This window comes from Pipistrellus kuhlii, unplaced genomic scaffold, assembly GCF_014108245.1.
Source record: "Pipistrellus kuhlii isolate mPipKuh1 unplaced genomic scaffold, mPipKuh1.p scaffold_m20_p_32, whole genome shotgun sequence".
Lineage (NCBI taxonomy): Eukaryota > Metazoa > Chordata > Mammalia > Chiroptera > Vespertilionidae > Pipistrellus > Pipistrellus kuhlii.
Genome location: NW_023425532.1, coordinates 4,362,965 through 4,376,544, shown reverse-complemented (window position 1 = coordinate 4,376,544; position 13,580 = coordinate 4,362,965). Strand labels below are relative to the sequence as shown.

The window sequence follows — 13,580 nt, the reverse complement described above, 5'->3', positions numbered from 1 at the left end:
ATGTACACTGAGTGACCAGATTATTATACGTTCAGAGATCATCATCATATGGCCACTCTGTGTAGGTAATACTTTCCACGGGTGATCTTCAGATTCCTTTTACTCCCTTCTGCAGCCACCTGGGAAGAATTTTCATTGAAGTAAGTGGTCTAAATAGATTCCAACATTCTCACTTTCCCTCCATGACAATGTAATATGACCTAGCAGATGAAATGCTGTTCTGTAAATGTAGGTAATTTAGATTCAGTGCCCAATCCTATCATGGACTCTAAATTTAAGATCTTTCTACCTCATTTTTTTCCTTAATCCTCACCTGAGGATATTTATTTTATTTTATTGATTTTAGAGAGAGATGAGCGGATTTTAGAGAAAGAAACATCGATGGGACGGAGAAACATTGATCCCTTGCCTCCCTTACATGAATCTGCAACCGAGGTATGTGCCCTGGCTGGGAATTGAACCCACAACCTTTTGGTGGATGGGATGATGATCCAAATGAGCCACCCAACCAGGGTCCTTTCCACTGTATTTTGCTTGCTGTTAAGATGTGGACATAAAAAAATTGGGAAAAATTGCATAAAAGAACACCATAATATTCATAAATCCTGTACACAGCTGTCTCCTAAATCTATAGTCTGTGATTTTCCTTGTCTCAGTTTGAAATTTCCCATTTTGAACAAGTAATTCATTTGTTGTACGCCCAAATGCAAAGATAAAGTGTGATGCCCAATACCCTCTTTTAACGTAATTATAATTTAGAAGAGTCTCTTTTTCTTTTTTATTGACTTCACTGGGATGACACAAATTATGAAATCTAGAACCTCCAATAATACTTTTTCCTATGCACATAAGCAATGACAATTTTTAAAAAGCCACAAAGCACTCTAAATAGTCTATGTCTACTACCACAAAACAAATTGCGTAAAATGAATGTCAAACATAAAATGAAATTTGAAGAAGTTTTATTTACATAATATAGTGGCCTGGCGCACAAAATTCATGCACTCAGAAGCAGGAGGTCGGGGGATGACCCCCAGCCCGGCCTGTGCCCTCTTGCAGTCCGGGAGCCCTTGGGAGACGTCCTCCCCACAGGCTAAGCTATCAGTTGGACATCCTTCGAGCTGCTGTGGAGGCGGGAGAGGCCACTGCACTCACCAGCTGCAAGCCCAGCCTCTGGTTGAGCAGTACTCCCCCTGGTGGTCAGTGTGCATCATAGTGACCAGTTGATTTGCATATTAGCCTTTTATTATATATGATCACACACACACACACACACACACACACACACACGCCATCCCTAATCCTTTATTAAGGGCTCTTGAAGTCATAAATAGACATGGTTGGCACATCCCAATTTTCCAATTAGGGATAGAGATTTATTTGCTGATTTTAAAGCCAACATTTAAAATAATAGTTCATTTATGGTCATTTCTAGTATGTTCTCAGCTCTATTTTCATCCATCCTATAGGCAATAAGCAAGAATGAAGGAAATCATTTATTTCAGGAACTCTACATTCATACTGCCTCCAGTCAACTGAGAAGAATTTTGATGGTTTTCTCCCTTCTAACCTAGGATCCAAAAGCAGTTTTAAAAAAGAAGAAGAATGAAAAATATTAAATGTATAGCACTTCCCCATTTAACAGTGAAAACAGTTCTGTGGACCAGTCTCAATATGTTTACATTTTACAAAAACAATCTACTCACTAGCGGGCTCCCCGACCTCAAAGAACACCCCAACCTTGAGGGTAAACAGTCAGCTCCAGTTTCAGTTTTAATCTACAAGATCGGCAAAACTATATCCCAGGGCCAGACCTAGCGTGCCCCCTCCTTTTGTAAATAAAGTTTTACTGGGACACAGCCACTCTCGCTTTTCTCACCTGCTACAAAGGCAGAGCTGAATAGCTGTGACAGGTGCTCTGTGGCCCACAAAACCCTCAAACATTTACTGGCTTAGTTTACGGATAGTTTGCCAACTCTTCGTCTGAAATACACCAAATGGTTGAAAATCACTACAAATAGGGCATGAGGTAAAAGGTGGGCCAACAACTCGTAACTTTGCTTTAGTTTATGTCCTATGTATGTGTTGAACAGATACAGGCAAACTCTGCTGGTACTCACCTGACTAAAAGCACTCACACCCTCATGCACAGTCCAGGACTCCTCACAAAGTTACAATTTGACCAAGCAATTCTACTCCGAGGTGTATACCCAGCAGAAAAACGTGAATGTTTATGTTTTTCTAACTTAACCTGGGCCACAACCCTTCCTTTTGAGGCAATCCCCCTCTCCATTTTACAGGTGAGAAAACCGAGGAGAAGGGAGATGAATAATTATTTACCCTGGGGAAGTGGCAATGAGAAGCAGCAGCATGGGGAGTCACACCTGGGAGTACATGTGACCCATCTCAACACCTGCTCTCACTGCTTTACGACAGTTTTCAACTTACGTTAAGTGGCCCAAAAACTTATCCACAAATGTGATGGACCCACACAATGGAGTATTTATTGGGTCTTAAAAAGGTATGAAGTACTGACACACCTACAACATGAATGAGCCTCTGAAGAAGTTATGCTCGGAGAAAAAAACAGCCACAAAAGACCACAGATTTCTAATTCCATGTGCAGTAAAGCAGTGTCGTAAAACATGTCGCAGAGCAGGCGTTGAGATGGGTCACATATCCCCCCAGGTGTGAATCCCCATGCTGCTACTTATTATTGTACTTCCTCAGGGTAAGTTAGTCATCTCCTTTTCCTCAGTTTTCTCATCTGTAAAATGGGGAGGGGTGATTGCTTCAAAAGGAAGGGTTGTGGCCCAGGTTAAGATAGAAAAACATAAAAATTTTAACACCTTGTCCAACATATAATGAACACCGAAGCCACAGAATTTCAGAACCAAAAAGGGGAAAAAAAAAAAAATCAAAGCATTCCTAAAGTTTTACCTGAAAACTTTAATTTTATACTTATTATACATATTACCTTTGTCACCAAAACTAAAATAGGAGCTGTGGACTTAAAAGTATTCTAAAAATGAGGTTGATTAATTAAAAAACGAAATAGGATAAACATTTTTTGAAATTTTTTTAGAGAGTTCTTTGTTTTCTCTACCTGTATTCCTCTACTCTTTCTAAATGAGGAAACAGGCCTCAAAACAGTGAGTTACTCAAGAAGACCACAAATCATTTAAGCCTCAGATCCTCTGCAAAGATTTCCCCCACTTCCTGCTAACGAGGTGACCACAGTTTACGGACACTCACTAACATACTCCTTCACCATCTTCCGAGCAGTGAGCATGTGCAGGCACCAGGTCATGTTGGAGACACTAGGTGACAAATCAGATACGGCCCTGGCGGGAACAGGACTTAAGGTCTAGTTCCATTAGATATGAACTATCTGTCAGCTTCTCCCATTGACAGAGACATTCTTGAGGCTAGATAACAAGTATTTGGTGAATAAGATTATTAATGGCAATGAAAAGAACCACCACCTTTAGGCATTTTATATAGACCATGTTATATTCAATTCTCACAACACCCCTTCAAGATATACACTGAGTGGCCAGATGATGATGATCTCTGAATGCATAATAATCTGGCCACTCAGTGTGTATCTTATAGAATAAAAGGCTAATATGCAAATTATCCCCTCAACCAGGAATTCAACCAGCAGGCAGGCTGGCCAACTGCCCATGTCCCCTTCCCCTGGCCAGGCTGGCCAGACCCCACCCATGCAGGAATTCATGCACCGGACCTCTAATACATACACACACACACACACACACACACACACACACACACACTATCACCCTCATTTTACAGATAAAGAAACAGGCTCAAGGAGGTTAAGTAACTTGCCTAGAGCCACACAGCTAGCAATGGGTGCATAAATGAACAAATACATTTGGAAATTGTTGAAACTTAGCTACATAGCTGTCAAAAGTAATGAGTATCTCAGAGACATCCTAGAAATAAAAAAGATTCAGGCTGCGCCTTACAATTACCGGTCCATGCCAATGGCCTCAGAAGGAGCTACTATTCTTTCAATAAATGAGGAGAAAATGGCCACGCTGTGCCCAAAGGGTACCAGGTCACATCCTGGGGGCTGACTTACAAGCTACAAAGCAATGCTGATGTATGTGTTTGGGGGAAGCACAAACCAAGGACAAGCATAAGGGCCCCAAATCTATGAAGTTTCCTAAAAACATGAAGTGATTGTATAAACAATAGTGCGCCAAAACCGGTGTGGCTCAGTGGATAGAGCATTGGCCTGCGGACTGAAGGGTCCTAGATTTGATTCCGGTCAAGGGCATGTACCTTGGTTGCGGGCACATCCCCAGTGGGAGGCATGCAGGAGGCAGCTGATCGATGTTTCTCTCTCATCGGTTTCTAGCTCTCTATCCCTCTCTCTTCCTCTCTGTAAAAAATCAATAAAATATATATTTTAAAAAACACTATAGTGGTATAATGGTAATTTGCATATCATACCAGGGCTAGAGACCTCTGCAAGTGAGTAACATAGAGAGTGTTTTAAAAAATCATTAAATCTGCATATGGTTAAAGGGTAATACTTTCATCATATACTCTAAACTTGGGGTTAAAATTAAAACCCTGATCTAGCCTCAACAGAATCTATATTTGAAGTTATTAAACTACCCCAAAAGGGGGGGGGGCAATCATCACTCCTACCTGCAAATGACTCAAATATTCCAAGCGAAATCAGAGTGTGTAAAGAAATAAGGAAGATTGAACAAAGAATGGGCAACAGCCCAGGAAGCGAATACAAGGTCTGAAATGAAATCATATGCACTCAGATTTTCGAAATTGGCTTAGGTGCCATAAAGTAATAAATTCTGATTGTGAACACATCCACATCCACAAAGCCAGTCACAGGTTTCCTTGGGGAAGGGGAAGATGTATGGAGCCTCTACTGAGGGGTAAGAAATTTAACTAGAAAATGGAACAATTAAAATTTGCAGAAAATCATCTCTGAAGACATGTGCCCTGATTTAAGGAAATCAACGCAGCAGGAAGGAAATGGATTTTAGCTAACCGGTGTGGCTCAGTGGATAGAGCGTTGGCCTGTGGACTGAGGGGTCCCAGGTTTGATTCCTGGCCAAGGGCATGTACCTTGGTTGCAGGCACATCCCCAGTGGCGGGTGTGCAGGAAGCAGCTGATATATGTTTCTCTCTCGTCGATGTTTCTAGCTCTCTATCCTTCTCCCTTCCTCTCTGTAAAAAATCAATAAAATATTAAAAAAAGAAAGAAATGAATTTTAGAACCAGTTAGTATTCCCCACGTGATCTTGGGCAAGTTAATCACACATCTCTGAATCTCAGATTTTTTTTCTATAAAACGGGTACAAATAGAGGAATGAATACATGTAACATACCTAACATGAGAAGGCATACATGTCAATTCCCTTTATGAAATAGGCATTGTTATAAAGATGTTTTTCTTCTAAAAAAATCTAATGTTAAAGCTCCCTTGAACAGAATTTCCGCCACATCTAAAATGTGAAAAAGAATTGTGAAAATGCGCTAATTCAAGGACAATCTCCATCAGGAAGGGATGCTTGCTTCTTTAATTTCTTGAGTAGAGCTACCACTGGAGGTGGCAAAGGAATGTCCAATTTAAAGAAAATGTCCGGGAAAAGTTTGCCAGGTGACACTGTTGCAGATACCGTGGGAAATGGAGAAGAGTGAACTGCACATGTCAAGTGCGTAGAAGCATGTCACGGTCATGGAAGGAAAGGAGTGACAAGAAGTTTCTATGAAGATAACGTGGAAACCACCCTCCCAGAAACCCCGGGCCCCAGGCAGTCTGCACAAAGCAGACCGATGAGACTCAGAGAAAGATGTGCGGATGCAAACTGAGTAGCTCAGTTCCATCTCAAATGGTCCCAGACAGGACGGGCACTGCTTGGGACTTCCCATAAGGCCTGCTGTGCGGGGACCCACCCCACGTGTGACGGGTCTGGCCAATGGCTGGTTCTCTCAGGCTCACACGTGACCTTTCCCTAACATTAGAAACCAGTTCACTTACAATGTCTAAGTAAGGCGTCCAGGAAAGATGTTCCAACGTAATGTAATACCCCACCCCGTTGTCATGGTGATAGAAAACCAAATCAGCGGGCCAATCAATATAGGTGAAGGCCTTCGTCATTAGTACAAACAGAAAAGCTGAATTTTTCTCTAAGTTAAATTACATATTAAACTAGTATTTACATAAAGGCTGCATTTAACTCAGTTCTCTGGTAAATGGCATTATTGGAACCACAAGTATGGACTTTAGAGTCTGTGCCTGCTCCCAAAATGTATAGACACTTTAACAGCGGATAGCTCAATTTTGAAAAGGGAATATATTTTAATAAATGCTTCTTTTATAATTATCCAAAGTGCACGTATACATTTTTGGGGACACCCTTATATAAGTATAAGCGACTTAACCATACTCTTGAGTGTATGCGCAAACACAATCCATACTGAATCAATAACTTTCTTTTTTTAAAATATATTTTATTGATTTTTTACAGAGAGGAAGGGAGAGGGAGAGAGTTAGAAACATCGATGAGAGAGAGTCATCGATCAGCTGCCTCTTGCACACCCCCTACTGGGGATATGCCCACAACCAAGGTACATGCCCTGGACCGGAATCAAACCCGGGTCCCTTCAGTCCCGAAGCCGACGCTCTATCCATTGAGCCAAACCGGTCTCGGCCCAACCAGTTTCTTAATATAAAATTGAGGCATTCTAGTGGCTAGCCAGCATCAACTGCTCTTGAAGGAATCCTTGCCTCGTGTGGTTCCAAACATCCCTCACCATGCTGTCATCAGATGAGCGTCATGAATCCGTGGGAATCTTGAAAGACCAAGGAAATCAAGGCCAAACACAGGCTGAGACAAAATCCTTCCCCAACAAGGCTCAGTCAGCAGAGAAAAGAAAATCCACGTTTCCTCTTTTGGCTTCAACCACTCCCCCCAACACACACACACACACACACACACACACACACACACACACACACGTCCATTCCATTTTTTAAAAGCCAGACCCAAACCATTCCATACACAGAGGAATGCCTGTCAATTGTAGCTGCTCGTTAGAGCCATTTAGAGAGCTTTACAGAATTATCGGCGACCAGGCCTGCTCTGGCCGCCCTGAGTGCATTGCTCTGACACAGGGACACACGATGGATCTGGCTCCAAAGCTCCTGGCGGTTCTCACCCGCAGCAGGTGGCGGGCGCTCCCGTAAGCCAGCGCAGCCTTTTCACCTGCTCACTGCTTGGAGGCTGATAGATAGGCTGATAGATAGGCGTTGGGCCTTCTAAGGGGGTTTTATGAAAACGCCTCAATCATTCCAGAGCTACTGGAGGATGTTACCTTGCAGGCCCCGGGGGAAGGAATGGAGAGGGACAGGTCCCCTGCCCTCAGGAAGCGCCCAGTAAACTAGCGGGAGCCACAGATACGTCACTGCAATGAGATATGAGGAGAACTCTGCAGGTGTAAGCACAGATAGCCTGTCACCGCGGGGCCGGGGCGTGCTGCAGGGGTCCCCCTGGACCACGTGTCCCCCCAAAGCAGGGAAGTCAGAAGGTGCAGGTTACTGAATCCACGGGCACGTGCTCAGCCCACGCGAGGAGAAGACAGTGTGTAAATTGCTATTCCCTTTCATTGAAACTACTGGCCTAGGAAGTCGTTTCTGTGTTTTCATTGGGATGAATCATCTTCCAATTTCCTTCGCGGAACAGTACCGATGGCATCCTTACCTGTGAAACTAGAAATCCGCTGAGGTAAAGCGGACAGTCAGGAAAAGCATCGGCCAATTACCTGTATTTGCATAACACCTTCCCTTTCCGTTATTTGCGGAGACAAAGTCCTGGGGCTGTGCTGAGGCCCCATGAGTGGAGGTTTGTTCCAGTCGCTTCAAAGACGTTACACAGGAAAATGTGATGGGAACTAGGGGCGATCAAAGGATCCTTTGTAAAACGTTCAAAAATAAGAACCACGGAAAACTATTTTAAATCTTAAAAGTAGAAGAGGTAACATCGTATCCATATTTATAAGGACTCAGGCACGTGATTCCTTTCAGAGAGAGGATGAGAGTGGCAGGTGAGGTAGGGGAGTGGGTGGGGGGTCAGCTGATCTTGAAAAGTACAATCTAGCATCTGGGGGGAAATGTAAACCTATTAAGACCTGGGGGTCAAAACCAACTTGTTGTACTAATTTGGCACAAAAGGAAATCACAGCGCCAGAGAACCTGGAGAGCAATCCACAGAAAGCTTTTCAGGACAAATGAGCATGTTCAGGGCATTTCGGCTTCCATCCGGAGCTGAACAAATTCTAAGTTAAAATGTATGCTGTCAAGGTCCCCTCGAGAAAATCACTGACCAAGTCAGGGTGTGTAGGATCGGAATGAGATCGCACATGCCCCGTGGTTGGGGTGGTCACAGAATACCCTCCTCAGATTCCCTGCAGCTCAGAAGCCACAGAAGAACCGGATTTAGTCCTATCAGAAGTGTTTCCCGCGAATCCTCTATCGGAATATTGATGGCGCTCATGTGGTGCTGCCCACTTCTCTTCCATGTCCAAAGAGCGCTATTACCCTCCCAGACCTTGAGGAATCAGAACTGGTAACTAACATTGATTTAATGATGGCTATATTCCGTCATCACCATATAAATAACACTGGAACCTCACCTGTTTCAATTATGACTTGGCTGGCTCATTTACACCAAATATAGCTAACATATAACAAACAATCATTTGGGGGCTTTGGGGAAATATCGAATTCACCCCTAATGGTGTTAAGAATGAAGAAGCTGAGGGTGTGTCTTTCCATTTGCCTCCCGCATTGTGCTGTTCACACAGGTCTGCTGAGCACTTTAAACGTGGCCAGTCCGAGGGAGAAACTGAATTCTGAATTTTATTTAGTTTTAATTCGTTTAAATTTAAATGTAGAAAGAGGCCATTCAGTCCGTTATTAGAAAACTTTTAGGTATGCTTGGAACAACTTGGGTATGTGAATCTACTTCTGCACATGCAAATTTCATGACAACTAAATTCAGGTCAAATATCCCCCCTGAAAACGTAGTGTGTTGTCGGTGTAAAACACACGGAGTACAGGGAAAGGCTGTCAAATATGTCCTTAATAATTTCTATCCCGATGACATGCTGAAATGATCCTAGTCTGGCTCTGTGGGGCTCAAGACCATTATTTTATTAAAAGTCACCGCACCTATCCGTTTGCAATCTGCGAAAGGTGGCGTTTAGAACATGCACACATGGAAACTGACATGTAAAATGACATGCATGGCTCCCGGGCTCGCTCCCTCTTGGACAGCGCGGCTCTGGGGCACTTCTGCCATCACTTAATCGGGGCACATCTGGATCTCCTAATCCCCAGGCGGATCATGGGCAAACAATAGGGCAAGGAGGTGCATGTCGCCGTATGAGCGGAGTCTGAGCAAAGTGTGCAGCCAGCTCTGCCTGCGATCGCCATGTGAGGCGGCGCTGGAATACCTCCACATGCGAGGGGAAGATGACTTATCAGCACTTAGACAAATTGAAAGCCGGCACTGCGGACAACTTCAAAGACAAATGCCAACAGACCTTCGGCTGGCCGACAAGGCAGGCCTCCCGGAGGAGGGGACTATTCCCATGGTGGCCACCTAGCAAGCCACAAAGCGGCCCAGATTGCTCCCCAATCCTATCGGCTCAACTTCGAAAGCCTCGCCTGACACACACACACGGAACTAGGCAATGAACTTCAGATGGCCAGCGCTTCCCCGCAGGCGGACGAGCAGGGTTGTGCACTCTGAGGAGTGTTTGATGGGAATGAAAAGGAAACTATTGCAAACACATTTCAGGGACGGACAATTAGATGAGGAGCCGCAGATTTAATTCTCGATCGGCACGGTGATTAATCTGATTGCCTGCCCCCCCCCCCCTCCCCCATGCAATCAGCCGGCCCAGATGGGAGGATGAGCGTTCCCTGTCAGTTCTCTGTCTAGCCCGGCTCGGGGACTGGGCGACCGGCTCCGCCGCGCTGGCCACCATCCGTCCCAGCAGCGGAGGGAGCCTGAGACACGGATGGAGCCGGCATTGCATAACGAGGCATTTCAAATCCCGACCCCCGATCCCCCCGCCCCCGGAACTCTTTCCACGTTAGTGTCCACCAAGTGAGGAATGCACCCGGTCTGACATGACCGCCCCCCGCCCCCCGCGATCGGTGCACGGGGCGAGCACAAAGGCATGTGTCCAATATCCCGCACAATAGACACACACCCCAGCTAACAGCCCGGTCCTTCCCGCTCCCCTCTCCGCCCCGGCCCCGGGCAGGCGGGCTGTTCTTTCCGCACCGGTCTGCGGGGCCCGGAGGTAACAATAACCCCGACTGTTCCCGGGAGCGGCGGCCAGATCGCCCCGGCCACGTCCCCAGCGCCCGGCGGGCAGGAGGCAGGCGGCGGCTCGCAGCCGGCTCCCGCCTCGTGGGCTGGCCGATCGGGCTCGGCGGCCGCCGGGCAGCCCGGGCCCCGGCCCCCGCCAGGCAGAAGGGCAGGGACCGTCCGGAGAGACCTGGGGCGAGCGGGACCGGGCGGGGGAGGGGAGGGGACGGCGGGCAGGGGTCGGGCCCGGGCGAGGCTGGACGCGGGCATCGTTGCGGGCGGCTCCCCACCCGGCCCCGGCGCGGACACTCACTTGCCGATCACCTCGCACAGCTCGTACACGTCCTCGAACAGCACGTCGTCGTCGGCCATGGTCCGGAGGGGCCGGCGGCCGCGGCGCGGAGGGCTCCGAGAACTGGGGTGGGGGCGCCCAAGAGCTGAGCCCGGCCCCGCGATCGCCTCCTCCCCTCGGGCCGCGCGAGCCCTCGGAGCCGGGGACGCCCGATCGAGCGGGGCGGCGAGGCCCGGGGACTGCGGCGCCTCCCTCCGCGGGCGACCTCCCGGCGCGGGCGGCGGGGCCGGGGCGCGGGAGCGAGGGCGGCCCGGGCCCGGCGCCGCCCGCCCGCCCGCTGCTCCCCGCGCTGCTCGGGCCGCGCTGCCGGCGTGCGGCTCCCCGGGGACCGCGATCTCCGCCCGGCACAGCCCGGCGGGCCCGAGGCCGCGAGCGCTCCCTCGGCGGCGCCGGCTCCGGCGCGGCGCGGGGCGGCTCTGCCCACGGGGGTGGGGGCACCGCGGGGCGACGATCGCCGCTCGGGGAGGTGGCGGCGGCAGATCCGCGCCGGGGACCGGGAGGCGGCGGCAGAGACGCTCCGTCCTCCGCCTCCTCCCGCCGCCGCCCGCCGGGGAGTGGGAGGGGGCTGCGCGGGACTGGCTGTCCGCTCGGGCGGGAGCCGGGCCGCCGCCTTCGGCTCCTCCTCCTCCTCCTCGGCCGCCCGAGCCGCCGACCAGCTCCGGCCCCGCGCCGCCTCGCGCACACGCCCTCCGCCCGCTCCGCCGCGGCCGGGCCCGCACGCCCCGCCCACTCCCCGCCGGGCGCGGGGCCGGAGGCACGGGCTCAGCGGCGCATGCGCGCGCCGCCCGACACGTCACGGCGATCGGGCGGGCGCCGGGGCTGGGAGGCTGGGGGCGGCCTCGGGGCGCGCGGGCGGCCGCGGCGGGAGGAGGCAGGGGCGGTCGGGGTCGTCACCTCCGCCCCCCGGGCCGGGCCGCGCGCGGGGCCGGGGACAAAAGGTCCACGATCGAGCGCACGTGGGACGATCCGCGGGGGGAGGTGGGGAGCCCCGGCCGCACCCACCCCTCCCCCCCTTTGTTACCCCCGCCGGCCTCTCCCAGGTTGGGCTGGGAGCTAGCCAGATGAATGGGCAGCTGGAGAAAGGGGTCCAGGTTGTCGCTGCAGACGCGCTGGGCGGAGGATGCCTTCAGTGTCACTGCCACTGCCATCACGGCCAGGGCTGGGGCGGGGGCGGGGGTGAGGGTGGGGGCGCCCACCTCTGAGGAGAGACCAGACCCGCACTGTGCAGGCTGGTGTGCAACAACGCGTGGCGATCTCTAGCCATAGCTCTCACGCATGCTGCCCCAACCCGACAAATAGCTGTCCAGCACCTGTGCCCGCCGCAGACGGACAGCCTGGAGAGAGAGGACAGGAAGGCAGGGACACAGGCTTGAAGCCCCCTCCCCAAGCTCCTAAGACCTCCCCCCCACTCCGCTGTCTATACGATTCGAGATCAAAATACAACCCGAGGGCGTGTGCAGGGCTCAGCCTGGAGTGGGCTGGGTGCGCTGCCTTGTAGGTTGCATTCACTGGGAACGTTTCTGTTGCACTGAGCATGTGCGGAGGGAGCCGAGGCCGGCAGACAGGTATGTGCCTCAGTTGATGGCCCATCAAAAAGTCTTTGTTCCTCTGCCCAGCACCACTGCCTCGGGAGTTCCTAAGTCAGCGTCCAGGCGTCCCTGGGTGAAATGCTCAGCAGCCATTTGAAGACAGAAAGACAAAACCGTCTGTGCAGACCTGGACCACGCCCTTCAGACGCCCTGAGATGTACCGGTGTTAACCATTGAGTACCAAACCTCTTAAAAATAAAAATGCAAATCAGAAGGCAAATATCACTGCCTGAGAAGGCTTTCTTTTTTTTCCTAAGGGCCTGGGGCATTCTCCAGAGAAGGGAGTTCAGAGCCTGGGAAACTTCGCCTCCACTGAGGGTCCCACATATCCACGTCACTCGCCCCAGATTGGCACGGTCACTGCATTCCATTCTGCCCTGAAGTGACCGTGACCCTCACAGGTCACCTTGTCAGCTTCGCATCCTCTTCCCAGCCCCAGTCTGAGCTATGCCAGGGCTTGTCCACTTCATTTCGGGGTTATTTTCCAGAGCCTGTAGTCAGAGGTAGAAAAGGACAATCTACCGTGTTTCCCCAAAAATAAGACATCCTCCGAAAATAAGACCTACTTACAGGTTTCCTTCTGAGTGAAATATAAGGCATCCCCCGAAAATAAGGCCCCCCCAGGCTAAACATGAGAGATTTGGTCCACTGATTCTGAAAGAAATGGAGTCACAAGAAATTCACCAGGAAATTCAGGAATTGGATTGTTATGATGATGTTCCAGAAGATGATGACATGATTGTCATTGAATAAATGAGTAAATTCTTGATACTGTAGGATTCACAGTTTGTCTGATTTGTGTTGACAACTACTGTATTACTGTACTGTATACAGGTAATAAATTTCCTTTATTTTCATTTAACAATCAATGTGTACCGTATTCTTCTTCATGGAAAAATAAGACATCCCCTGAAAATAAGACCTAGCACATCTTTGGGAGCAAAAATTCATATAAGACACTGTCTTATTTTCGCAGAAACAGGGTATAATAATAAGAACGTAGCCGAAACTGGTTTGGCTCAGTGGATAGAGCGTCGGCCTGCGGACTGAAGGGTCTGGGGTTTGATTCCCATGTGGTGCTTATTCATAGAGAAGTTATCTGCACACACATCCCTCAGAACTGATGCCATGCATTGTGGCCTGAGGTGGCCCCTCTCTGCTTCTGCAGTTAAAATGACCAAACCTGCCCTAGCCAGGGTGGCTCAGTGGATAGAGCACATGTGTCAAACACAAGGCCCGCGGGCCAAATCCGTCCCG

At 49.6% G+C, this 13,580-nt stretch overlaps 1 protein-coding gene across 17 annotated transcripts in view; it reads right to left on the bottom strand.

The window, feature by feature from the left end:
- The window catches only part of CASK (calcium/calmodulin dependent serine protein kinase), a 226,416-nt gene extending 214,991 nt beyond the window's left edge, over positions 1-11,425 (bottom strand). For 5 of the 17 annotated variants that reach the window (XM_045570441.1, XM_045570443.1, XM_045570445.1 and 2 more), the window contains exon 1: positions 10,696-11,424. In XM_045570441.1, coding sequence (XP_045426397.1) covers positions 10,696-10,754 — 59 coding nt within the window. In that variant the 5' untranslated portion in view covers positions 10,755-11,424. Of the gene's footprint in view, positions 1-10,695 lie in introns of all 17 variants that reach the window. The other 12 variants (XM_045570449.1, XM_045570447.1, XM_045570452.1 and 9 more) reach the window with 6 other exon arrangements.
- Between the last annotated feature and the right edge of the window lie 2,155 nt (positions 11,426-13,580).